This window comes from Squalius cephalus (assembly GCF_949319135.1).
Source record: "Squalius cephalus genome assembly, chromosome: 24".
In the NCBI taxonomy this organism is placed as follows: Eukaryota; Metazoa; Chordata; class Actinopteri; order Cypriniformes; family Leuciscidae; genus Squalius; species Squalius cephalus.
Window position 1 is genome coordinate 4,928,958 of NC_137145.1, and position 26,476 is coordinate 4,955,433.

A 26,476-nucleotide genomic window follows, 5' to 3' on the forward strand; every position below is an offset into this window, starting at 1 on the left:
CAGATTCTGCAGACTGTGAGGAAATCACGCTGATGCAAGGGCTGAAATGTCTCATTAACATGCTGAAACAGTAAGTTGGCACTATTTTATCTACTGATCGTGACGAGTGGTTATCATCATTTTTTTCTCGCCCACACATGCTTTTTACATCAGCGGAAAAGTCTTGTCAGAGGCGGAGAAAATCATTGCATTATGCTGAAAGATTATGAAAATGAATGAAACCTGCACAATAAGACCATGAATAGTTATAAATAATAAGACTACTTATACTTATCAAGGGCCAGCGCCACAGCGCCCCCCCTCATCTGGACTATCCTGCGCCCATAATCAAGAGTAATTTTTTTTTTTTAATTTTAATCACAAGTGCATAGGCTTTCTAGTCTACTTTCATTAGGCTACTATAGCAACATTTAAGTTATGGATGACCTGTTTAACCTAAAAACTGCATCTAGAAGAATGCAGATCTACTGAGTAGGCTAAAAATATGTTTTTTTATGGCCCTGTAATACACCTGGTATTGAGATGTGTTTTGGTCGATCGGATCACAAGTAGACGAGGGAGACACATTCCCGTTTACACCTGGTGTTTTAATCCGTCACTTTTGTCCACTTTCAACCACTTCTGTCCTGATTTCTTTGAGAGGAGGGTCTATGGCCAGTAAATGTATGTTTTTTTTTCCAGATCTTTCAATCTAATGGACAAAATAAGCTCACAAAACTTATTTATGAACACGCCCGGGGACAACGGAAAAACACACGGAGAAAATCAGCTTTAGTTTCTGCTCTGAGCCGCAACATCAGCCGAACGCTGTGAGTGTGTGTTAGAAATCAGGAATGGTGAGAGAACATTGTGTTTGGTACGTTTTTCATCTTCAAACCAAACTTGGGTCTTCAGCCGACAAAGTTTAAATCCCGTCTGTCTAGAGCTCTTCCCATAATGTTCACTCATTCGGTCAGTAGATGGAGAGAAGACGGTCTTTAGTGGCTGTTTGAACACAGTCGACCACATGAGCGTTTACACTCCGAAAGCAATTCGGAAAAAAAACCTCAGATGACGCAAAAATCGTCATTTATCGTCATCTGAGGGTTTTTGTCCAGAGGCGAGAGACTACAGCCAGTAGGAGGAGCTCGTCCCGCATGTCTTCAACCCGCCCATAGGGGGATCTCATGATAAAACGCTGTCTTTTCAGTTTCGAGTCGACTAGTAGCCTAGCTGTATCATTTCCTCCGATACTGCCCTCTGTAACCGGTAGGCGTGGCTTTGGAGTGTCCTCGTAGGGCAGCGAAGCAAGTGCATTCTGGGAGTTGTTGTCTTTCATCCACATGAGCCAAAAATACATTTTCTGGCTTTTCTCAGTCTAGAAGGCACCAACTTCTAAAATAATTTCACATTTCCACTACATAAATGACCCAATTTAAATGCACATTCATCTTTCCAGCGGTGAAATATCCCTTTAAATGTCACTTTTGATCAACTTAATGTGTCCTTGCTTAATAAAAAGTATTCAATTCTTTAATAGAAAAAAACAATTCTTACTGACTCCAAACTTTTTGTGCATTTCGTAGATGGAACAATCAAACACAAAATGGCACCAATATCCTGAAAATAACTCATTTAAGTTGTCATGGCAAGATGAATGCATGATGTTTGATGTGAAAATAGAAAAATCACATTCATAATTAATTTCAAATCTTTTGAGCAAAGCTTTTTTTATACTTCTGAAGGGCAGTGACGGTTGTTTTCCTGCTCCATTCACATGGGTTAAACCCTTTTAAAGTGCACATTTAAAGCGGTCTGTACATAACTTCAAACACGGCAGCAAAGGTCACGCTCAGCATCATGCAGACCACAGGACCTACTGTAAACCACACGGCAACGGCCAACCAGTGCAACCTCTTCTAGTCTGACTGTGGAGGACATGCTCGACTCGAAGGAATCTGCATGATACGGAGAGACAGACGCACACAGCCGAGAGACCTGGACCGCTCCGGCACACTCCTGCTGTCTGCCATGCATGAGTCATACGGGAAGGAGGACAGCTGGGTAACAGGGCACAGATTATCTCCAGCGCTTCACGATTCAGTCCTGATAAACAGACACGGCCGGCTGTCTATCATCCCACCATCATTAGGGCTGCATCCGAAATCGCATACTTGTACTATATAGTAGGCGGAAAACAGTAAGTGACAAAATCCAACCAAACATGGCAAGTGAGAACACACCCTGAGCAACACGCACCAACATCTTTTCAATCTTGTAATGAGAAGCATTTACAAACATGTTGTACAACAAGAGAATATTTAATAACATGTCTTTACCCCAGTCCCATTCCATTCAAAACAGTCACGATTCAATACAGTAACGTTTAAAAGTTTGAGGTCAGGAAGATTTTTGTAATGTTTTTGAAAGAAGTCTCTTATGCATTTATTTGACCAAAAACAGTTTAAAAAAAGCAATATTGTATAATATAACTTTTATTGTATTTTAAAATGTGATTTATTCCTGTGATCAAAGCTGAATTTTCAGCATCATTACTCCAGTCTTCAGTGTCACATGATCCTTCAGAAATCATTCTAATATGCTGATTTAATGCTCAAGAAATATTTAGTATTATTATCAATGTTAAAAACAATTGTGCTGCTTAATATTTTTGAGGAAACCATGATTTTAAAAAATTCTTTCTTTGATTAAAGTTTTAAAGAACTGCTTTTACTTTTGAACAGTAGTGTAGATTAAAGGACAAGTTCGGTATTTTACACTTAAAGCCCTGTTTACAGATCGTTTCTGATGAAATAGAACGGTTAAGATAAAATTTTGGACAAATGCTGCTGTCCCGAGAATTTTAGGTTTCTTTCGCTTTCCCAAACACCAGTAGACTGGGTGTGTAGGTGCACTCGAACACTCCTTCCTAAAACACATTAAACTTTCGTTTACAAAGATGTGAAACTCACCGAGTGGTCAGGGGTGTCCACATGATATGCTCACACAAAAATCGCTGCAAAATATGCTTTCCAACAGGTTTTATCGTAGTTTTTGTCTCCTCCATTGACTTGCATTGGATGTGCTGTGAGGTACGGTATTACTCTGCGCGGAAACTGAAATGGGGTTCAGGGGTAGTTTTCTTCTTCTTCGTGTTTTTTTTTTTTTTTTTTTTTACGGCGGATCGCAAACAATGAAATGCCAGTGGTTTGCTTGCAAAGGTGCATTATCGCCACCAACTGGGCTGGGGTGTCTATTATTCAAGCTCTCAACGGAAGAAGTTCGGGTGTGAGGCGTTTGGAAAAATAGGTCCACAGTTTTACAACGAATGGTAAAACACCTGTTGGAAAGCATATTTTGCAGCGATTTTTGTGTGAGCATATCATGTGGACACCCCTGACCACTCGGTGAGTTTCACATCTTTGTAAACGAAAGTTTAATGTGTTTTAGGAAGGAGTGTTCGAGTGCACCTATACACCCAGTCTACTGGTGGGGGGGAAAGCGAAAGAAACCTAACATTCTCGGGACAGCAGCATTTGTCCAAAATTTTATCTTAACCGTTCTATTTCATCAGAAACGATCTGTAAACAGGGCTTTAAGTGTAAAATACCGAACTTGTCCTTTAAGTAGACCTCAGGGACGAAATGCAATTACATTAAAAAATGCATTATAAAAAAAAATAAAAAAACAAAAAAAGATTGCTAAAGTAAACAGATTTGACTAATAGACCTACCAATTTCTGTGTGTAAATAAAATAAAGATGCTCCCAAAAAAAAAAAAAAATTGCATTATATGAGCCATTTAAATTGCTATTGAAGCTATAGTCGGTTTACAGAACCTAATTGAGGCCTCTCTGCAACCCTCCCAAACACACCAAAAAAAAATCCACACACACACACACAACAGCTCGAGAAGTTGTCACATTGAGCGGAGTGACTGGTGTGAAGCTGTGAGAATGCTGACACCCAAACACCACAAAACGCCTCTGCAGCAAAGAGCACCAGACCCTGCCGAGAGAAACACTCCATCCGATCAGACTACAGTAACGAACCGCACGCCACAGCTACAGTACACTGGCCTGTTCACATCACTCACATCAGGTATGGGGATTAAAGATGCATTCTCTCAAGTTATGTTAGTAAAAAAAAAAACACACTCACAAATGTCTCATCTAACATTTAGAATTGAAGAGGTTTTTGTTGCTGTAACTCTTCTGTCATTTTAAATGTACCCCCTAAATCCCATAAATATGTAAATCAACTCATGAAATAGCATTCCCAAGCCGTTTTCCCATAATGTGACATATTTCTGAGCGAAACGGGACAGGGCTGCACAGTTAGGGGGAGAAAACATCTAATTGGGTTTTGTTCTGATAGAAATTGCACTTGCGATATAAATGGGAATGGAAAGAAAAGCTCCAGGTTTTACTGTGCCTGTTTGTAGAGTTGCACAATCATTTTTGTGCTTATATATCAATATTTTACTGTGAAATAAAAAAAACAAGTAAGAAAAAAAATATTTTAGAGTAAAACTATAAAACTACAGCACTAACATTTATGGCATTTATAAATGTCTTGATTTCTTAATTTTTAAACGTTAAACTATCAAGCTTTTATTTTGGCAGAAAACCACAGGGAGCCTTTAAAGGGTAACTCACGCCAAATTGCAACCTAGGCTATTTTTGTTAATCTACCCGAGTCAAACATTCATGTAAAAGCATAATTAGAATGGAACGCCACTTTTAAGATTGACCGTATTTTTGTTTTAGGTCAAAATGCCTTTTGAATGGGAGTGCATGGGGCACTACAGTGATAGCATCAAAATCGCTATTTTTAAATCACTAAGAAGGCTCGACACAACATAAAACTGTGCTCGAAGTATCTCCAGAGGCTCTACACATGAACTCGAGCATTGACTACATTGTTTGTGTACACAAAGTTTACTAAAAAGAAAGGTTTTGTATGACTCACTTTATCAGTTAGTGTTTCCGGTGACTGGAATTTTGTCAGTCAAAAGTAGTCGATCTCCGAATGCAACGTAATATGAGGAGAGTAAAGATGGAAAGCTCCTAAAGCTTGTTTCCATATAAATTATTATTATTATTGAATAGATATTGCCATGAGCTAAGTGTCTAAGTTATCATGCTTTTCATTGGAATTACAAGTTCATGACATTTCCTCATATGGAGTCAGTTCATTACGTTGCATTCGGAGATCGACTACTTTTGACTGACAAAATTCCAGCCACCGGAAACACTGACTGATAAAGTGAGTCGTACAAAACCTTTCTTTTTAGTAAACTTTGTGTACACAAACAATGTTCTCAATGCTGGAGCTCGTGTAGAGCCCCTGGTGATACTTCAAGCACAGTTTCATGTTGTGTCGAGCCTTCTCAGTGTTTTAAAAATAGCGATTTTGATGCTATCACTGTAGTGCCCCTAGCACTTCAAAAGGCATTTTGACCGAAAACGAAAATACGGTCAAACTTAAAAGTGGCGTTTCCATTCTAATTATGCTTTTACACAAATGTTTGACTCGGGTAGATTAATAAAAATAGCCTAGGTTGCAATTTGGCGTGAGTTATCCTTTAAAGCTTTGAAAAAAACAAAACAAAAAAAACCAGGTTTTACCAAAGTCCCTCCCTTTCAGGCAAGTCATTTCACTCGGCGGCCATCTTTGAAACGCCTCTAAGGCAGCTATTGCAATCATCTCTTTGAATGGCGAAACATCAATCAAATTCTCCAAAGTTGTTCACCAAGCTCATGATTAAATTTCATATATGAAGTCACCAATGAAATCTGACAACTGCCTCATAAATTGTTTCCAAAATGCTCAAATCATTAAAAAAAAAAGCATTTTTCAGGCTGGACCAGCCAATGCTTCTCTTCTGTTATTTAAAAGTTTAAAAGTGCTTCTCCTTACAAGTTTAGGAAGACAGATGCCCAAACTTCCCAAATGCAAGTTTATAAGCGATGCAAACTTGGAGTGGAGCAGAATTGACTTTGATTAATCGTTCTGCCTTAAAACTGGAAATTCAACAAGAAAATATATAGGCCAGGACTTGATTCTATCCATCGGGAATTGATTCATAGTACATTTAGCAGATGCTTTAACCCAAAGCGACTTACAAATGAGAAACATCACAATCATTTACCATACGTAAAGAACATATTACAACAAAATGCAAACTAAATACAAGCAATTTTGATGCAAATAAAATCCACCAAGAGGTAAATGAAAGATAATGTGCGTTGTACACACACCAACTGTGTGCAATCACATGCAACTGTGCTCACGGTTGCATCCACAGAAGCATGGCAGGATAATAGGCCTGTTAGAAACTATAACAGCTCAAACAATTGTTATTTTCCCCAGTATTTATCCCAGTGGTAGGTTGTTATAATTGGAAATAATCACTGAGTCGATATCCCTGATCAACCTAGCGGGTTCAGTCATGCTAAACGCTCCAGAGCCGCATGTGTGTGTGTGTGTGTGACACTCGGGTAAATCCAGGTCAACTTCATGCTGCATTGCAGGTGCTGCTGCGATCATGCACAAAGTATTCACAGCAAATCACAACTTCCCAAAGCAGCTCTTATGGATTCTTTTCACATTTACAGGTCCTTAAAAGTGGAAGTCGTCATAGTTGAGTAAACTTCTACAGTGGTGAACGGAAACTCCAACAAAAATCAATCATGCCTTCCCATTTGATCCAAAAGCAAACGAATAGCGATAGCATTTATGATTTTTCCAAAAGAGGAAACATTTTTTTATCAAGAGTGGTCAGAAGAAATGTCAAATCCCTCAGCTGTTGTATTAGAAACACTCACACAAAGTCAAATCACCTTTATTTATATAGGGCTTTATACAATACAGATGGTTTCAATGCAGCTTTACAGAATCAGTAATGCAAACTTCATCAAATAGGAGACAAAATTCAATCTGCTCTTACAAAACAATATTATTCAGCTCAATTCAGTTCAGTTCAATAACTGTAAAGTTCACCAATTATGAAACGAGTTTGATTCAGATATGAAGCAGCTCTACAAAAGGCAAGTGTCATTATCCAGCATCAATTCAATAACTGTTGATGTAGCAAAACTCATCAATTATAAAAGAGTCGATTCAGCTAGTAGATCTACACGTGTCATTATGAAGCTCAAGGCAATTCAAGTTTGGTTTCATCCAACAGTATCAGTGCAAAACGATAATAAAACAAAATGTATAGTATTATAAATGTATATTAAAGGGTTAGTTCATCTAAAAATGTAAATTCTGTCAGTAATTACTCACCCTCATGTTGTTCCAACCCCGTAAGACTTTCGTTCATCTTCAGAACACAAATTAAGATATTTTTGATTAAATCTGAGAGTTGGCTCACTCCTCCATAGGCTTCTATGGGATCGAAACTTGCCGGCCCAGAAAGCTAGTAAAGACAATGTTTAAAATAGTCCAAGTGACTACAGTGGCTCAACCTTAAGTTTATCAAGCGACGAGAAAACTTGTTTGTGTGCAAAAAAAAAACTAAAATAATGACTTTATTCAACTATTAATTTTCCTCTGTGTGGGCCTGAGTGAGTTCACGTAGTGTAACAGCGCAGCGCTTCTGGGTTGTACGTCAGAATGCAAGCTCACTATTGGCCGACGCTGGTCATGTGTGTGATGTGTGTGATGCTGGCCAATAGTGAGCCTATGTTCTGACGTACAACACAGAAACGCTGCGCTGTTACACTACGTGAACTCACTCAGGCCCACACAGAGGAAAATTAATAGTTGAATAAAGTCATTATTTTTTGGGGATTTTGCGCATTGAAAGTATTCTCGTCGCTTGATAAACTTAAGTTTGAGCCACTGGAGTCACTTGGACTATTTTAAACATTGTCTTTACTAACTTTCTGGGCCAGCAGAATACAATTACAGAGAAGTCTATGAAGGAGTGAGACAGCTCTCAGATTTAATCAAAAATATCTTAATGTGTGTTCTGAAGATGAACGAAAGTCTTACGGGGTTGGAACAACATGAGGGTGAGTAATTACTGACAGAATTTACATTTTTAGATGAACTAACCCTTTAATATACATTTATAATACTATACATTGTGTTTTATTATCGTTTTGCACTTATACCGTTGGATGAAACCAAACTTGAACTGACTTGAGCTTCATAATGACACATGTAGATCTACTAGCTGAATCGAAGTCTTACGGGGTTGAAACAACATGAGGGTGAGTAATTACTGACAGAATTTTCATTTTTGGGTGAACTAACCCTTTAAAGTCACTATGAAATCAAAATTGACCATTCTTGTTTTTTATGGAATATTGCAGTATTTATTATAAATTATATATCCATGCACGTCATATTTTTTTTCATTCATGTGCCTCGTAATCTTTAATCAAAATAGCTTCGCCTCCCTCTTGCAGAGACATCTTTTCTCTTCTCTCTCTGATGATGTGTTTTCTGGCGTGAGGGCGGGGCAACCTGTCATTCACATGAGATCCACCAATAGAAAACCACATCCATCCAATCAATTCCCAATGTGCAAAATCAAGTCCCACTCTACATTTTTTCCTTGTTCGAAAAGCCGTTTCACTCGGATATGCATCACAATAGGTAAGAAAAGAGTACTGCAACTTCTGTATCACGGCGTCGCCGACTTAAAGTGAAAATTTAAAACAGCTTTGCTCAATTTTCGAGGTTAATAAGAGTGGAAACATGTCTTAACAGTCTGAAAAGGGTAAATTGCGTAATAAGAGAATCCTTCTTGAGGAAGGGAGCTGCGTAGTCATTGGCTGCTCTCTGTGTCAATCACCCAACCCTGGCCCCGCCCCCCACATTTGCTCCAGTTTTAACTTGCCACATTTTGCATTAACTCTTTCAGCACTGGCATTGCCTTTGCATGACATTTAAACCCTGTTTCCATTGCAAACCACAATAATACGAATACACTGAAAACGAATCATTGCATGGGCGTCAGTGAGGTGTCAGATGTGGTCAAAAGCTGAGTCAAAACAACAGCAGCGATGACAAGGCGGCAATCTGAAATCTTTCCACTTGAAGTGTGGCATTGCTTTGTTTGAGGATGGCAGCAGAAGCGCAGCTCTCAAACAGTCAAACAAAAGCCTCTTGTGTTTGAGTAGTTGAGAAGTGAAGCCCCTCCGCACCAGCGTGGGTGTGTGTTCGAGCATGTACACGTATGTCTGCGCTCTGTGGGGAGATGAATCCTGTGCTCTTGGCATGTTGGCCGCACAGACACGCTCTTGTCTGTGGTGTGCCAAACGGTCAGGCTGCCTGTGATGACCTGCAGACCGTATGATTGCCCTTGTGCGCCAACATTTCCCAAAACACACACACAGGCCTGTTCTCCCAAAATATCACACAGCACCACAACAAACATGTCAACTACAAGCGCTGACATCTTTATATTCGCCTAGTCATTTAAACTCATCCATGCACCCATAATTAGTTTAGCATTGTAAAACTGTGGTCACTTGATACTAGCCACCACTGTCTCCGAAAAACGGCAAAAATGTACTATATTTGTACCATAGTAAACATGGAATTTGGCATAAACTAGGTTTTTTTTTTATATATTTTGACTTATTCAGAATACACATCATTCAAATGTTTGGGGAGAGTAAGTTAAGAAATTATACTTTTATTCAGCAAGGATGCATTATCAAATGTGAGACATTTATAATGTAAGAAAAGATTTCTATTTCAAATAATTGTTCTTGAAAAAAAAAATCTTGAAAAAAATGTCCACAAAAATTAAGCAGCACAGCTGTTTTCAATAATGATAATAATAGTAAGTTTCTTGAGCATCAAATCAGCATATTAGAATGATTTCTGAAGGATCATGTGACACTGAAAACTGGAGTAATGATGCTGAAAATTCAGCTTTGATCACAGGAATAAATTATATTTTAAAATATATTCAAAAAGAAAATTTCAAAATATTTTCAAAATATTTCTGTTTTTACTTTGATCAAATAAGTGAAGCAGTGTGAGCATAAGAAACTTCTTTTAAAAACAATTTTAAAATCTTACCGACCCCAAACTTCAGAACAGTAGTGTACTCTGAATATATGATTAGGGCTGTCAATCGACTGAAACATTTTTACTTATTAATCGCACCTTTTTATTGTAATAATCACGATTAATCACACCTAACATTTAATATATTTTTATATTGTAATAATTTCACAGTTAATCTCCAAATTAATGTAGAAACAACATAAAAAACCAACATAAAGACAGCATATTTTAAATATTTGATCTAACAGGTAGGAAATATACAGAAATTGAATAAAGTTATCAAACACTTCACAGTCTTTACTGCATAAATTATAAATTAAATATAGATTAATCCTTATTAAAGCTATAAAAGTTATTCAGTCAAGAGCAGTGTGTGATTATCTCTTTGTCTTTTGTTCTTTGATTAACATTAATGACAGGATTATTAGGCTGCTGTCACTTTAAGATCTGACACATATACCATGGCCTCACAATTCTTTACACTCATTTAACACTTTATTTAACTAATTTAAGACTGTGCGTATGAGGATACTCGACAAAAGGAGCATTTTGGCTCCGTTTTTGTCCATTCAAGCATGAAAGTGAACTCAATGCGGCGCTGGCGCGCTGTCTGAAGTGGATTTCTGTGCGCGTTTCAAATGTTTGTTCACAAAGAGCCGCTTCACAGACAGCGCACCAGTACAGATTTAACTTCTTTTTTATTGCGTCTTATTGCGCTTAAATGGTTTAAAAGCAGTTGAATGAATGAAAGTGTGATCATATATTGTAACGCAGCCAAAGGATGATGAAAAAACGGATCTTGTGTTAATTGCGTCAAATATTTATTACGCGTTAAACTGAAAAAATGTATCGTATGCATTATTGTATTCATTCTGACAGCCCAAATGAATATCAAATATTGTGATGATTTTAATGCAAATAAATTGCATTTTTTATGTAAGAGAAGTATTTCATTTCTTACATTAAATATTTTAAATAATTTCAAGCTGTTTGCTTCAAACAAAACCAGAATTTTTAGCCATGTCAGTGCACAATACATAAATATTAAGGTACAACTGAAAAATATCCACAGGTTTTTTAGCCATATCGCCCAGCTCTAATTGCAAACCAACCCCCTTTTCCCTGCCCAAAAACATTTTCCAGCAGTCATGATTTACCTCTTGCCGAAAGCTTTTTGGTGTTGATGATTTTGGCAGCATGCTCTTGGCCCGTGCACAGCTTGACACAGCGTCGCACGACTGAGAAGGCCCCCCTGAAGAAACAGACGAGAGAAAAACACAACAGCTCAGAAGATCTGCAGATACACCGCTGAACTTGAAGAACCCTCCAAAACCCTTCACATGTTCATCTTTCTTTAGTGTGTAATGTTGCTGTTTGAGCATGAAAAGGGTCTGCAAAGCACAAAGTCCCTCGAGCGGGAGTTATTCTCTATATCAGTGTCACTAGCTGCGTTTCCAGTACCCTTCAAATTGCGCAAATTGAAATTGTGAATTGAAAATACGGCCAATGGAAACTCCCATTTATCGCAAAAAAGTTTTTACGCTCGCATGAGGTGGTTTTTCAGGCAATTCGAAAAAGAAATATTTTGCAAAACTGCAATGGAAACAGTATTTGCGCATTTACAAGTCACCTGACGTAGATGACGCGGTGTGTTTGGACAGAATACGAGACAGAGTTCTTTATTAAATTCATATGAGACAAAAGAATTACAGGAATAATGGATTCTAAACCTCAAATATATGCCACAATCAAGACCTTGAAGCAGATCTGAGGGAGAAACACCCAGAAACACCTCATATGTGCCGCTCACAAGTATAATAAGGGTCGTTCCTTACCATTAATGCTTGGAAAACACACATACATCTCCTTCGATTAATAATAATGGCTAGTGCAGTGGCTGGGATATAGTACATAAAACTACCAACGTCCATTGCCATGGTTTTTGGAATGATTTTACTTCTCGTGAGAGGAAAAAATTAAGTTTTATTCGCATAACATCGGTTAATGGAAACACCGTCATTTCGCAATAGTTTTTTGTCGACATTTAGAAATAAATCGCAAAAGTTTTGCGCAAATCTGTAATGGAAACGCGTCTACTGTTTCTGGACTCCATGAAATGCCTCCATTGTAGTCTTGACTTTTCTTCCGGGAACAAACACGTCACAAAATAATTCCCGCTCAAGACACATGCAAAAATAATAAGGGGCGGGGCCTGGTTGAGTTTAGTAGTGTGATGAAACTTGCGGTTATGGTAAGGGGTGTGACATTTCGCTAAACACGCTCGAAATGGTTGACCAATCACAACACACTGACCCAGCCAACCAATCAGAATCAATTGTACTTTTTGGGAGGAGGGGTTTCATAGAGACCGGAACTAAACAGAACGTTACTGACAGACTGGAAAGAGAGGTGCTGCAATAATATCAAACATGGGGAAAATAAGGTGTTTTTGAAAACCTATTCTAGCAGACTTTATGGGGCATAATACAGCCTCTTTAAGAACAACTGTTATGCACACATCTTCTTTACCAAAAGCATCAACAGAGTCACAACAAAACACAACATGTAGGTGTCTGATGCACAAATATTCATAATATTCACATGGGAACAAAATGTAGAGCACACGCTGTCTATCAACAGCCTTCTTGGGTCTATTTTCAGAAAGACCTGCATTAAAAAAAACAAATCACTTGAGACAGTTGTGATAATGGTCTGATGTCATTCCTTACCAGCTAATTTTAGCACACCTTGTTACAGTTACACAACACACTTAGAATGTCTCAAGCAGACGCTCTGAACAGATGAAGTCGGATCCGTGACTTCCCGCCCCTCACCGACAGGCTCAAATGCCCTTGGAAACATCCATGTGATGTTAACATGTGATAAAAACAGACCATATGCCCCTCTGTGACCTCAGGCAAATCACCTGCGCACGGTTCGCTTGGCTAGCGCACTAGAAGAAACGAAGACTGGATGATTTTGGGCATCATTCAACGTAGATCGTCATTCAAAACATCCAAATGTCGATCATACATTTTTAAAAAAAAGATTTTACCGTGACGTTTGGATATGGTAACATGGGAATGCTTTGTTTTTGGACATTTTCAAGATGGTAAAACCATGGAGCACCATGTAAATTAGTGATGAATATTAAAATTATGACTGAAAACAATAAGCTTATAATCTTTTGATGTTTTGACTGATAAAATGTTTGGGATAAAATTGTAGAATATTTTGTGTGAATAAATGAAAAATAAAACACTAAAAAGTAAAAATCAGCTAAAAGTTAATGAAGGCATCAAAACATGATAATTTACAGTATGAAAAAAAAGGATATTTATTTTAATATTTGCTAAATATTAGATTTAACAGTTATTCAAGTTTTTTTTAAATAGTAACTTTGTTAGTGCAATTAAATATACAATTTTGGCAAATATACAATCTCAAACAACACATATAAATTTAAAGATCTAAAAAAAGCTGATATATATATATATATATATATATATATATTTGTATATATATTGATATATATGTATTTTGCATCCTGAATCTAAATACAATGGTATTACCATCTGAATTGCAGTAAGGTCAGCATATTAACATGAGCATATTAATATATAAAGCATATTAATATATAATGTAATGAGATGGTTCACTGTTATAACCACACTATTTGATTTAAATACTGTAAATAACACGAGCATATCAATTGCTAAAATTATATTAATTTGCATACTATTTACTCAATTATGTTAGTATTTACTTTTAAAGAATATCAGCTCTGTTAAAATAGAGGTCTTGCTTATGACACTTATCGACTAAAATGAAAAACGTATCAGCCAATACGATAATTAGAAAACCCCACATATAATCCAATATACTCGTCAACAACTAATATCATGTTTCGTAATTCATTTCATAAAACACTGCTTGTCAATGTGAGGAAAACAACACATGATGTTCTTCACTCCGATAAGAAGAATGGAAACTTCTCAACTAATAAAGCAGAAGGTCAAAGCGTGTCACAAGCGTGAGCCGTCCGTTCACCTTTGACCTCATGAAGGACTGGAGCCGCGTCTGTCTGCCGCTCTGTTAGCAAACGTGTTTCACTAGCGCTGGCGTCTCAGCGGAGACACTGAGCTGATTTACTGCTGTCGGCCTGTCAGGAAGACCAAACCACTGATCTACTCAGGTTCAACAGCAGAAAACACACTCACAAACAACAACTACGCAAAACACACCGCAACTTTGGACTGACAAGTCATGTCGAGATGAGTTGGAAGTTATTCAACTCATAATATAATAATAAATAATTATTTATATCGAAAATATAGTAATATTGCAAAGTATTATTTCAACTTAAAATAACTCTTTTCTATTTGAACATATTTTCAAATGTAAATTATTCCTGTGATGAAAGCTGAATTTTTAGCATCATTACTCCAGTCTTCAGTGTCACATGATCCATCAGAAATCATTCTAATATGATGATTTGCTACTCAAGACAAGAAAATTTCTTAAAAATTTCGATATAGTAGTGGCCAAAAGTGAGATATTTGTTTTTAATGACCCTACAAGTTTGATTAAATCGTCAAAATATTTAATATATTTTAAATATTTTAAATATGAGGGAAGACCAAAACACTAAACTTGGTTAAGTTATTTATCTGACAAAATTATTTGGTTTTATTTTACTATGCAAAAGAAAATGCTCACAGGCAAATGCGTTCATTGACTAAAACATAATATTCTGTTGGTTCTCTCTTGGTTTTTTTTGTGTGCATGTGTTAATTTCTTTGTATGACAGCCTGACCAAAAATTATGTCAGCACAATTTCATTGCATTATCACAAATAAAACAATTTATTTAACTACGCAATATGCTTACAAAATCTTTAACAAATTTTTTTATAATATTTGAATAAAGGGAGAAGATGTCAATTTTCCTTGACCAGACATAACTTTTGGTCACTACTGTACATAACAAACATGATATGCACAAATATCTACTAAAGAAAGTTAAGTAACGGCTAAAATGCATGTCTCCACCACAAATTGAGGATGTGGTAAAATATTCAGCTAAGCATGGTGAAGATCTATTGAAATATCACACATATAACACATCTCAAAAGTTGTAAATGTCTGTTTCTCCTCAGCGAGAGAGGACTGGGTTCAAATGAATTGAAAATGAAAGCTACAGAGCATTTATAAAAATTAAAAAAAGAGAAGTTGAAAAAGTTTCAAAGAGAAATCTGTCTACTACTATTTGTGTGTTATTATGACTGTGGGTGATACACACGGGCCGGTTAATAATTCAGGAGAAAACTGTGCGAAAGAAACGCAATACTTACTGACTGACTGGAGGAGGGGGGCGCTGAGAGAGTAAAATAATTTCCTAACGTCAGGCCGCAGGCATGTCTCTCTCTCACACACACACACACACACACACACACACACACAGATTATAGACAGCAAACAGCCGTCCGGGCAGCTCTCACAGCTCCAAATGTCACACGTTACATTGTAGCGGCCCTTCACTGCTTCCCAGAGTTTATGATACATTGTAACAGACAACTCTTAATACATTATATCAACCGTCCATGTGGAGATACAATGTTGCGACCTGTTGACCTGATTAAACTCTCAAATATAAATCACCCTGAACATAACCACCAAATCAATAGCTTTATGATCAGAGATAAGAATCACTGTAATATTTCCTGACAGCTTATCTGAGAATTCTGCATGAAATGCACAAGTGGAGCCACAAAACATGCAATATCCTCACGTTTTTTATCTGTATAGTCCCATGCAACTCCATTTTGCGTGTCTTAAAAGCTCCCCTGTGCATTCAAAGGGGCTGCAAACATGCAATATCCTCTAAATTTAGCTCTGACTGTTTATATTTCTGATCTTTGATTCAATAGTAATGCACTCTTTTGATTCTCTTTGAGTTCTACATATTAAATGCAGCAAAATCCTCCTCAGAATTAACATCTGCTTGCTCATTTCTATGATCAGAGACTGTGTGAATAGGAATATTCACTGTAACATGCACAGTGGTGGTGGGTGTATTTAAATGCAACTCCCCTCTAATGTTTCCTGACAGCTCCTCTGAGCATTCTGCATGAAATGCACCAGAGGAACCACAACACATGCAATATTCTCCAAATCAAACCTCTGACGGCTTATATTTACGAGCAAATTTCAAATAAACACAGTAGTGGGAGTATTTGAATGCAACTCCCTCTAATGTTCCTTGACGATGCATCGAGTTCAAATGTGCCACAAAAAAAAAAAAAAAACATGAAAAACGAAGCCCTGGTCGATGTGCATATATAGTAAATATGAAAACAGTCACTATAACAGAGTATTAAATGCAACAGTGCTCTATCTTTCCAAACTGATCGATACGCATTCCATTGCCGAAAAGCATCCAACATCCTCATAATGATCACCAGATTTCTCTTGTTTATTATCAATGATAAATAGTTAAAGAGTAGTGGGAGTATTTAAACGCAACTCTCTCTAATGTTCCCTGACATCTCTACTGGGCTTTAGCACATTTAATAAAGCGTGGCATCAATATAAGACACTCGGGTTATGCACAAACACTAGCAGAGAAAGCAAATCTTACTTTCCAAGTTCTTCGTACAGCTGGTACTCGTCGGTGAAGCGCGTGCAAGTTGTCGTTGCCATTTCTCAGCCCTCAGCGTTCGCGGCAATATCCGAGCTGACTTCCAGCACTACTGTACGCTTCTGCGCCTTCGACTTGCGGGATTTTCAGGGCAAAACTTAAACGTGGATATGGATATTCGAGGGAGGGAGAGGTTCGCCGACGAGCAGGCTCGACTGCTTTACCGACCTCTCACCGAATGCGCCGTTTAACTGCAGTGCACTTGTTTTCCGCTGTGTCTGTGTGTGTGTGTATGTGTGAGAGAGAGAGACGCGCTGTCACCGCTGGAGGGCGCAGCGGAGCTTCTGCTTGTGGCGTTACACCTGCAATACCTTTTTCTGTAAGATAAACACAACAGTAACAAATACCGAGACAAAACAAAGAACAATGAGGGTTACATTACATTATCACAAAGCTTATTATACCGGCTTATATGCATTAGCACTACACCATAAATAAGTCTTACATAAAGGGTTAGTTCACCCAAAAATGAAAATTCTGTCATTAATTCCCCACCCTCATGTCGTTACAAACTCGCAAGATTTTCGTTCATCTTCGGAACACAAATGAATATATTTTTTGATTAAATTTGAGAGATTTCTGTTTCTCCATTGACAGCTACGCAAATAAAATTTTGATGCTTCAAAAAGTTTATAAAGAGATCATAAAACTTTTATTTTTTCCCCAAAATTTTCTGAAGAGACATTTATATGATGAACAAATTGAATTTAGGCTTTTATTCACATATAAACATTCATCAACTCACACATCAGTTGTGGTAAATGAAAGCTCAAGCATGTTTGCTTGGTAAATGAAAGCTCAAGCATGTTTGCTTGATGTGCAAGAACCAATGACGTTCATTCTCTTGTTACGCAGCATGTTTGAGCTTCTGCAAGAGGTTTGTTCTTGTGCGTCAAGCAGGTTCGGTTGAGCTTCTGTTTATTTTCAGTGATCAATGTTTATGTGAATAAAAGACTAAATTCAATCTGTTCATCATATAAAGTGATTGAGTCTCTTCAGAAAATTTGTACAAAACCGCTTGATTCATATGGATTAATTTTATGATCTCTTTATGAACTTTTTGAAGCATCAAAGTGTTAGTTGTGCATCTTAATTTTGTGTTCCAAAAATGAACGGAAGTGAAGGAACAGCAATAAATTATTTTTCATTTAAATGAGAAGGGTCTAATTTTAGAGAGTCACCAAAAAACAATGGTTTATACAGAAGTTTGAAAAAATTAATTCCTTTCATCAAAATTTGAAAAGTCAGAGCAAAATACTTTGCAACAAGTACAGTCCCAAAACAAATTAATAATAGTTTCTTCAAACGGATGACAGAAGGAGCACATCGGGAAATGCTATTATTAAATTTGACAAGTTTATAATTTACAGGGTAGCAATTACATACTATTTTAATAGAGGCTTCAACAACTTTATTAGACAAAAAAAAAAAAAAAAAAAAAAAAAAAAAGTCAAAGAAGCCAGAAATCTTCCCATTCTATATCACTAAACTTCTTATTTCAAAAACTTCCACAAGCAGGTAGCGAAATCTGAGAATTAAACACCTGCAACACCTCTTTTAGTAGGTGTGTTAAGAGGTGACATCATTATGAAACAGTTAAAACATTTAGTTAAATTAATTTTGTTAAATTTAACTGACCAGATTTGTGGGACATATACATACCACACTTAAAATGTATGAGGGTCATTACGTGAAACATTTTAATGTGTTATGTATTATTTAATATATTTTATTTTATCCCAATATACACATTTTTGTTACTTTAACATGTATTAAACGTCTTAATATTTTATATTATAAGTGTGGTACATTGTCTACATACCTCACTTAAAATAAATGAGGATCACATTTTAACATGTACTATTATATGTATACTGTATAAATATACATTAGTGCATGTAATGCAATTAGAAGTGTATTCTAATGCAATGATACTCACACATTGTCAGTGTGACAGCATAACAATAATCAAAGAATAACACAAATTTAATGTTTGCAAAAGGTTTTAATTAGGCACAAATGAAAAAAAATTCTGATGCAATATCCATCAGCCAACACAATCTGAAAATGACAGAATTTCATCCCATGTGAGAGTTTGAGCAATCTGCTTACAGACGTTTTATATGTCTGATGAATCTTTCTTGTAGGTCACTGAAATAGCAAGAAAACTAACACGTAATAAGCCCTGAATAGTCAGTAACTGGGCAAACGTAATGATCACAGACACACGCAGCCAAAGAAAACCTCAGTCAACTGATTCCATAAAACACTAAAAATTATAAATGATCAATGGCCCAATTTGCATGCCAAACACTAGCAAAATACGAGACAGTGATCAGTGTCAGCAAATCAGTTATATTGGCTTGATTTGTGCAGTGTAGACACCAATGATGTTCATTTTGTCGCACCGCAAGAAAGCGCCACATCACTGTCCTTCAGTGTGTTTCAGTAAGTGCTGACTTTGTCGTGTAAACTCAAAACTGGACAGCATTGGGTGGGATGTTGAACAAGGAGGGGTCAAAGTCCTGTCCTTTAAATGGAGATCCTTCAGCATCCCAGCCTTTCTTCAGCATCTCATGGACTTTCTGAAATGCAAAATAAAACATCTTTCACTGCAATATCCACATAGTAAGTCCCAGAGCTCTTAAAAATACATTAAAACATGTTAAAGTGTCCTAGGGCTGAAGATTGGACTGAATTCTTTTATGTCCCACAGAAGTAAGAAAGCAGTATGGAAAATAACTTGCATTGCGTGCTCACTAGAGCTGCTTTATTATTGTAAATCAACAGTGATCTCGATTCAAACACACACGCAAACTTATTCCAAAATGACAAAGATTCGCCTGTTTCTATTAAAGGGGTGGTTGATTATGATTTCACTTTTCTAACTTTAGTTAGTGTGTAATGTTGCTGTTTGAGCATAAACAACATCTGCAACGTTACAACGCTCAAAGTTCAAAGCAAAGGGAGATATTTGCTTTTAAAGAAATCACTTTTTAAGGACTACAACAAACGGCTGGTAGAGACTACACCACATTCCTCCCGGGTTAGTGACGTCACTAACCCTTAAATTTACTGTACATAAACCCTGCCCCCTGAACACGATTAATAGATTATCAAGACAGAATAAGCTAATCAATGACTAGAAGATAACTACACATAAATTCATCAACTAACCATTCAGAAATGTCCTGTTGCATTCTACATGTTGTCACTTCTTCTTGAGTCATTGTCTGACTCCGGTTTGAACATAAAAGGCTTAAAGTTTTTGAAATTTTCAGTGCATGTCTGTGTGAGTGCAAGCTGTTGAAGCTCCTCCGCCCTCTGCGCCGGGAGCAGCAGCTCATTTGCATTTAAAGGAACATAGTACGGTGCGTTTTTGCTCATCCTCAAAAATTTACAATTTTAACATGCTATATAAAAATATCTGTGGGGTATTTTGAGTTAAAACTTCACATACACACTCTAGGGACATCATAGACTTATTTTACATCTTGTGAAAAGTGCATTATACCAGCCCTTTAAAACATCTGACAAGTACGATCACAGTGAACATTCAGATCTGCATTGGCGCTCCAGCTGATATAAAGAGAGAACTTGTAATGTATAGGTCTAAAACAGCTTCACAAACTCTTTTGAACCACACAGTTTTATTATTTGATCACAGAAGTACTATAAAAGTTTATAGTTCAGATATAAACACTGATGTCTATGGTAGTGATCAAAATAGAGTAAATCACCTTTTGAAAGTAACTTCAAATAAAGTATATAAATTACATTGTTACACCAGTAGGTGGCGACAAGTGAGAGTTAAAAAAAGTATCTGTCATTAGCTATTTTTCCATCCGCCTATTATATGTCATAAAAAAACACGAAAATGTGCATAAAAAAACTTGTGCACTCAATTGAGGAGGATACATCTTCTCTCACGTGACTTTGCCTCAACAAAGAACATGATTGGATAACTGTACTAACAAGCGGACCAATTTCATTGCACAGCATCTCAAATGTTGGTTTGATCATTCTGAAATGCCTGAGCCAAAGTCTGTCATCAGAATGATTTTGGTATAGTGACCTCCCATAAGTGTCTCGCATGACTGCGCTCCCAAACACCAGACATCCAAACTCAAGATAACATGAATACATAAATACAGTCTGCAACAATTAAAATTGTGTCAGCACATCTAGTAAATTACGTTATTTTGTTTTGCTGTCTATTCAGAATCGTGATCTCCATTTTAAACAACAGACTGAGATTCTAAATGTCTCCAGAATCATGTAGCTCTAGTGCTCACCATCTCATGGCTCTGTGGCTTCCCCTGGAGCTTTTGGTGGTAATCAAACGTCAGGCGGTCCAGTACGGCATGCTCCTCTTCATCTACGGTTGCCATGGTGCGTTCCCGGTTGATCTGGTTCACATCGATCTCAGTCTCGCCCTTCAACACGGCGCTCCACCAAACTTCCCCGGTTTTACTGAGGGACAGCTGGAGGAAAAGTCCAAATAATCATCGCGACCATCTACAACTACTAACAATATACATCAGGGGCCGTATTCACAAGGCATTTTATCTTACCACTAGGAGTACTCCTAAATCGCACTAAAAGATTTTAGCTAGGAGTTTTCTCTTAAAAGTTATTCACAACGCCTTTCAGACCTACTCTTAGTAAAGAAAAATGACAACTCTTAAACTAAGAGTGAGTCTTCGTTGCTATGGATGACGTCATTACTCATGCACGAGCTTGACTGAAGTGACCACCTTGATTGGCTGATGATTGTAAAGCGGGAATGATTCCAAACACCTCCCCTACGATGATGAGTGACAGGTCTGAGAATGCGTGCGCTACACAAGCAGTGCGAAGGACGGAAGATGATGAATAACTGAATAAATAGCCTAAATGAATAAAGAGTAAGGCAAAACAAATAGCCTAGTAGCCTAATGAAACATATGGATTGATGAAATATCTTTGCAACATTATTGAATTAATCTGTCACTATATGCCTCTGCCTACGTTTGCAAAGAGAAGAACATTTTAATTTGATTCACAATGAAACGTTACAATTAGTTTACATGCAATGAGTAGCCTAGTTGTGGTTGTTGTTGGTGGCGTTATTGCATCCCTAGTTATGCCTACAATGCAAAATTGTTCCCTCGCGATTGGAAGCTCCTGTAGACGCCGCATACGCATTTCAAAACATCGCAACGTGAAATGCCACAAAAAGCAGTTTGTGAATAGGTCTTGGTGAGTTAGGAGTCCTCTCGACTTCTTTTAAGCTGTCCCAGGCTTAGGTGCTACTTTTAGGGCTAAAATGCTTCGGGAATTACTCTTAGTCAAAAAAATTAGGAGTCCTAAAGTTACGAGTGACACGCCCATTATTTTTAGGAGTTGCTCCTAAATTCGCCAGTTAGGAGCTACTTTTAGCCTTAAAATTCTTTGTGAATACGGCCCCAGATCTGTATCCATTTCACATTGACACAAAAATTCTGAAAATAATAATAATAATTCCATACAATATCTAGAGATATAATTCTATGTACACTAGTGCTTTTGAAGTGTTTTATGCTCACCAAGGCTGCATTTATTTGATTACAAATACAGCAAAAACAGTAATATTGCGAATATTATTATTACAATTCAAAATTATTTTTGTCTATGTGAATATATTTTTAAATGTAATTTATTCCTGTAATGCAAAGCTACTCATTACTCCAGTCTTAAGTGTCACATGATCGTTCAGAAATCATTCTAATATGCTGATTTGCAGCTCAAGAAACATTTCTGATTATTATCGATGTTGAAAACAGTTGCAGCCTTGGTGAGCCTAAGAGACTTATTTTAAAACAGCACTGACAGCAAATGTACACAAAATTGCTCAAATTTCACTAAATAAAAAACAAGTGTTTATTATCCACTGACAAGTCACAAGACCTTACAATGATGAGGTGAAACACCAGAAAAGTGGAGGCCGTCTCAAAATGGCTAATGATTGGCTGATACATCAGTCTGTCGAACTTTTAAAAACACCATCCAAAAATAATGTGTACCAGAACGCAGCGGCCGGGCTCCAGACTCCACAGGGAATTCTCTGTGTTAATTTTATGTGTGAATTCTCCCTCTATCAGGACTCTCTGAGATCCTCCCTCGTTCACGGCCACACGTACCCGTCCCGGCTGCAGGTCCACTGACACCTGCACGGATAGACGGAATGGAAAGCAGACTGTTAACGAATTTAGTTTGTTGTAATACTAGACAGCAAGATAAAAGTCAATCTAAATGGGGATGCTGCCAATCTGTAAGACAGTAAGCATGATAAAAATCAGATGGCAGTAGGTCTCACACACACACCTGTCGGCCTTTAACGACGGTAGGCGGCACATGCACTCGAATTTCCACATCCGTGTAATCCTGCGACCAGGTGTAATCGTCTCTAACGGCACCGTTGTAACTGTCTGCATTGGACTGATAGCTTTCCTGTCCACTGGAGATGCAGAAAACAAATAGGTAAGATTTTTTAAAAGAAGTCTCTTAGGCCCTGTCTACACCTGTTATTAAAGGGGCGGTATAATGCCCTTTTCACAAGATGTAAAATAAATCTCTGATGTCCCCAGAGTGTGTATGTGAAGCTTTAGCTCAAAATACCCCACAGATATTTTTATATAGCATGTTAAAATTGTCACTTTTTGAGGGTGAGCAAAAACGCACTGTTTTTGTGTCTGTTCCTTTAAATGCAAATGAGCTGCTGCTCCCGGCGCAGAGGGCGGAGCTTCAACAGCTTGTGTCCTTTTACCTCACACTGAAAATTTCAAAAACTTTTAGCCTTTTATGTTCAAACCGGAGTCAGACAATGATGGAGAGACTCAAGAAGAAGTGACAACATGTAGACAACATTTCTGAATGGTTAGCTGATGAATTTATGTAGCTTATGTGTAGTTATCTTCTAGTCATTGATTAGCATATTCTGTCTTGATAATCTATAAATCGTGTTCCGGGGGCGGGGTTTATGTAAATTATAGGGTTAGTGATGTCACTAACCCTGGAGGAATGTGGTGTAGTCTCTACCAGCCGTTTGTTGTAGTCCTTAAAAAGTGATTTCTTTAAAAGCAAATATCTCCCTTTGCTTTGAACTTTGAGCGTTGTAACTTTGCAGATGTTGTTTATGCTCAAACAGCAACATTACACACTAACTAGAGTTAGAAAAGTCAAATCATAATCAACCACGCCTTTAAGATGCGTTTTGGTCGATCGGATCACCAGTGGACGACTCTAAATACAGGTGTAAACGGGGTCTAAAACGTTTTGAGCTCGTCCACTTTCTGCCACTTCCAGAGCCAGTTAAAAACACATTAGACCGGATTGCTTTCATATTGAAAACGTGTGATCGAATGTGTTCAAACAGCCACTAAAGACCGTCTTCTCTCAACCTACTGACATCATGAGTGAACATTATGGGAAGCGCGTGAACCTTTGTCCACTGAAGACCCAAGTTTGGTTGAAGATTATGTTCTCTCACCATTTCTGATTTCTAACACACACTCACAGCGTTCGGCTGATCTCACGGCTCAGAGCAGAAACTAAAGTTGATTTACTCCATGTGTTTTTCGGTCGTCTCTGGATGCGTTCATATGTAAATTGCGTGAGCTTATTTTGTCCATAAGATCGAAAGATCTGAAAAAGCCCATACATTTACTGGCCATAGACCCTCCCCTCGAAGAAATCAGGACAGAAGTGGTTCAAAGTGGACAGAAGAGACGGATTAAAACACCAGGTGTAAACGGGAAAGTGTCTCCCTCGTCTACTTGTGATCCGATCGACCAAAACACATCTCAATACCAGGTGTGTTACAGGGCCTCATGTTCACCAAGACTGCATTTATTTCTCTGCATCATTTCATTAAACTGAATTTTCAGCATCATTACTCCAGTCTTCAGTGTCACATGATCTTTCAGAAATCATTCTAATATGCTGATTTGCTGCTCAAATAACATTTCCTATTATTATCAATGTTGAGTTGATATCAAACAGTTGTGCTGCTAAAATAATTTAGGGTTATTTGATGAATAGAAAAGCATTTGTTTGAAACAGAATAGATATATTTATTTGAAAGATTATATTTATTTGAAATCGAATATTTTGTAACATTACAAATGGCTTTACTGTCTCTTTTGATCAATTTAATGCATCCTTGATGAATGAAAGTATTAATTCTCACTGACCCCAAACTTTTGAACGGTAGTGTGTCTCAGTATTAGTATTTTGTGAGCGAATGTAAAGTCAAACGTACGCCTTAGTGGTGTCAGACTCGGCGTGTGATGCCGCTGTGGCTCCTGCTGGCGTCTCTTCGCTCAGCGCTGGTGATGCTGTGACAGGGGTGGACTCGACTGAGCTTCTCTTCTCCTCCACAGGAGCTTCGGCCTCGTGCTCGGACTGAACCTCCAGCTCCTGTATTGCAGGAGGAGCAGCTTTCGGCTCCTCGGCCTGCTTCATGGCCCTCTCTCGGTCCTGCTCAGCAAGCTTCTCGTATAACTTAAACGTCTGGTGGAAGAATGACAGTAAATACACTTGACTCTTCAATTTATTACAGAAATTGTAAAGTTGCATATTATAAATAATATAAATTATAAATGATTCACTTTAATTTAATTATTTTGTAGACTCTTACAGTGATTATAAAGAGTCATAATATAAATACAAATAATTAATAATGTATCTATTTTAATTATTTTTAAAGACACTAACAGTATATTTAATTAATTATTTTTAGAAGACTTTTATAACGTGGCAAAATATAAACATGTTAATAAACAAATTGTTTTTAATTTAATAAATCGTATTTATTTGTATTTTTATTAATGTAATATTTTTAAACACACTTAGAGCAATTATAAAGTGGCATCATATACATAGAATAATATTTTAATTACCTTTAAAATGAATAAATTAATTTTAAAATTATTTACTTTAATTATTTTTATTTAATAAAAAAAAAAATATTTTTTTTTTTTTAGTCACACCAAAACAAAATTACAACACTGACACAAGGCTAGCTGTCACTGTCATTCATTACCAGCAAAACAAGACCATACCAGGATTTTTAACAAGTATCACGACAGTAAATATCATAGTTAATAAATTCAGTAACGTTACATGGCATTTCCAGCTGGTGCCATCTCTGTACTGCCACATTTATACTTATTTATAAAGAATCCAGTCAGTTTAATGGATCAAAACAAAAGTCCCCGAGTACCTTGAACACCATGTTTTCAGCTACTCCGGGTGGGAAGCCCATGCGGTCCTGTGGGCCGCTGAGGAGACGGTAGAAGTCCGTCTTTCTGTACAGGAACCCAAAATAAACCTGCAGGAAATTCTGAATGTTTCCAACATGCTGCAGGATCCCTAACAGCGCGTTATCATACAACTCCGTCATTTCCACCGGAGAAGACATGGCTGAGTAGCTCAGCGGGATCAATTTTGACTCAACGCTGTTTAATTTAGATGCTTGTTGATGAAAAACAAACGTAAAGCAACAGAAGACCCGCAGAAAACTTGTGAAACAGCACTGCAACAACAGATCTTTCGAGAGAGGACGCAGCTGCTTAGGCGCTTCCGGTTCACTCAGTACAAAATAAAAGTCTGTCCAAAAACAAAACATTTGAAAAACACTTTGCATATATGATTACAATATTACATCTATTATATTAATATAATTTAACAATATTTAATACTATATATATATATATATATATATATATATATATATATAT

The 26,476-nt window shown here is 37.2% G+C and overlaps 2 protein-coding genes across 25 annotated transcripts in view; both read right to left on the minus strand.

Annotated features, from left to right (window-relative positions):
- Positions 1–16,951, minus strand: part of camk2b2 (calcium/calmodulin-dependent protein kinase (CaM kinase) II beta 2) — a 74,918-nt gene extending 57,967 nt beyond the window's left edge. For 8 of the 24 annotated variants that reach the window (XM_079861283.1, XM_079861295.1, XM_079861278.1 and 5 more), the window contains exons 1-2: positions 16,656–16,931; positions 11,174–11,268 (exon numbers count right to left, since the gene is read on the minus strand). In XM_079861283.1, coding sequence (XP_079717409.1) covers positions 11,174–11,268; positions 16,656–16,717 — 157 coding nt within the window. In that variant the 5' untranslated portion in view covers positions 16,718–16,931. Of the gene's footprint in view, positions 1–11,173; positions 11,269–16,655 lie in introns of all 24 variants that reach the window. The other 16 variants (XM_079861289.1, XM_079861282.1, XM_079861287.1 and 13 more) reach the window with 3 other exon arrangements.
- A 1,752-nt stretch (positions 16,952–18,703) lies between these two features.
- Positions 18,704–26,326, minus strand: nudcd3 (NudC domain containing 3). The gene is made up of 6 exons (XM_079861310.1): positions 25,960–26,326; positions 24,997–25,247; positions 23,061–23,193; positions 22,760–22,903; positions 21,011–21,199; positions 18,704–19,300 (listed from the first exon to the last, which is right to left on the minus strand). The coding sequence occupies exons 1-6, from the start codon at positions 26,155–26,157 to the stop codon at positions 19,190–19,192; spliced, it is 1,026 nt and encodes a 341-aa protein (XP_079717436.1). The 5' UTR covers positions 26,158–26,326; the 3' UTR covers positions 18,704–19,189.
- Between the last annotated feature and the right edge of the window lie 150 nt (positions 26,327–26,476).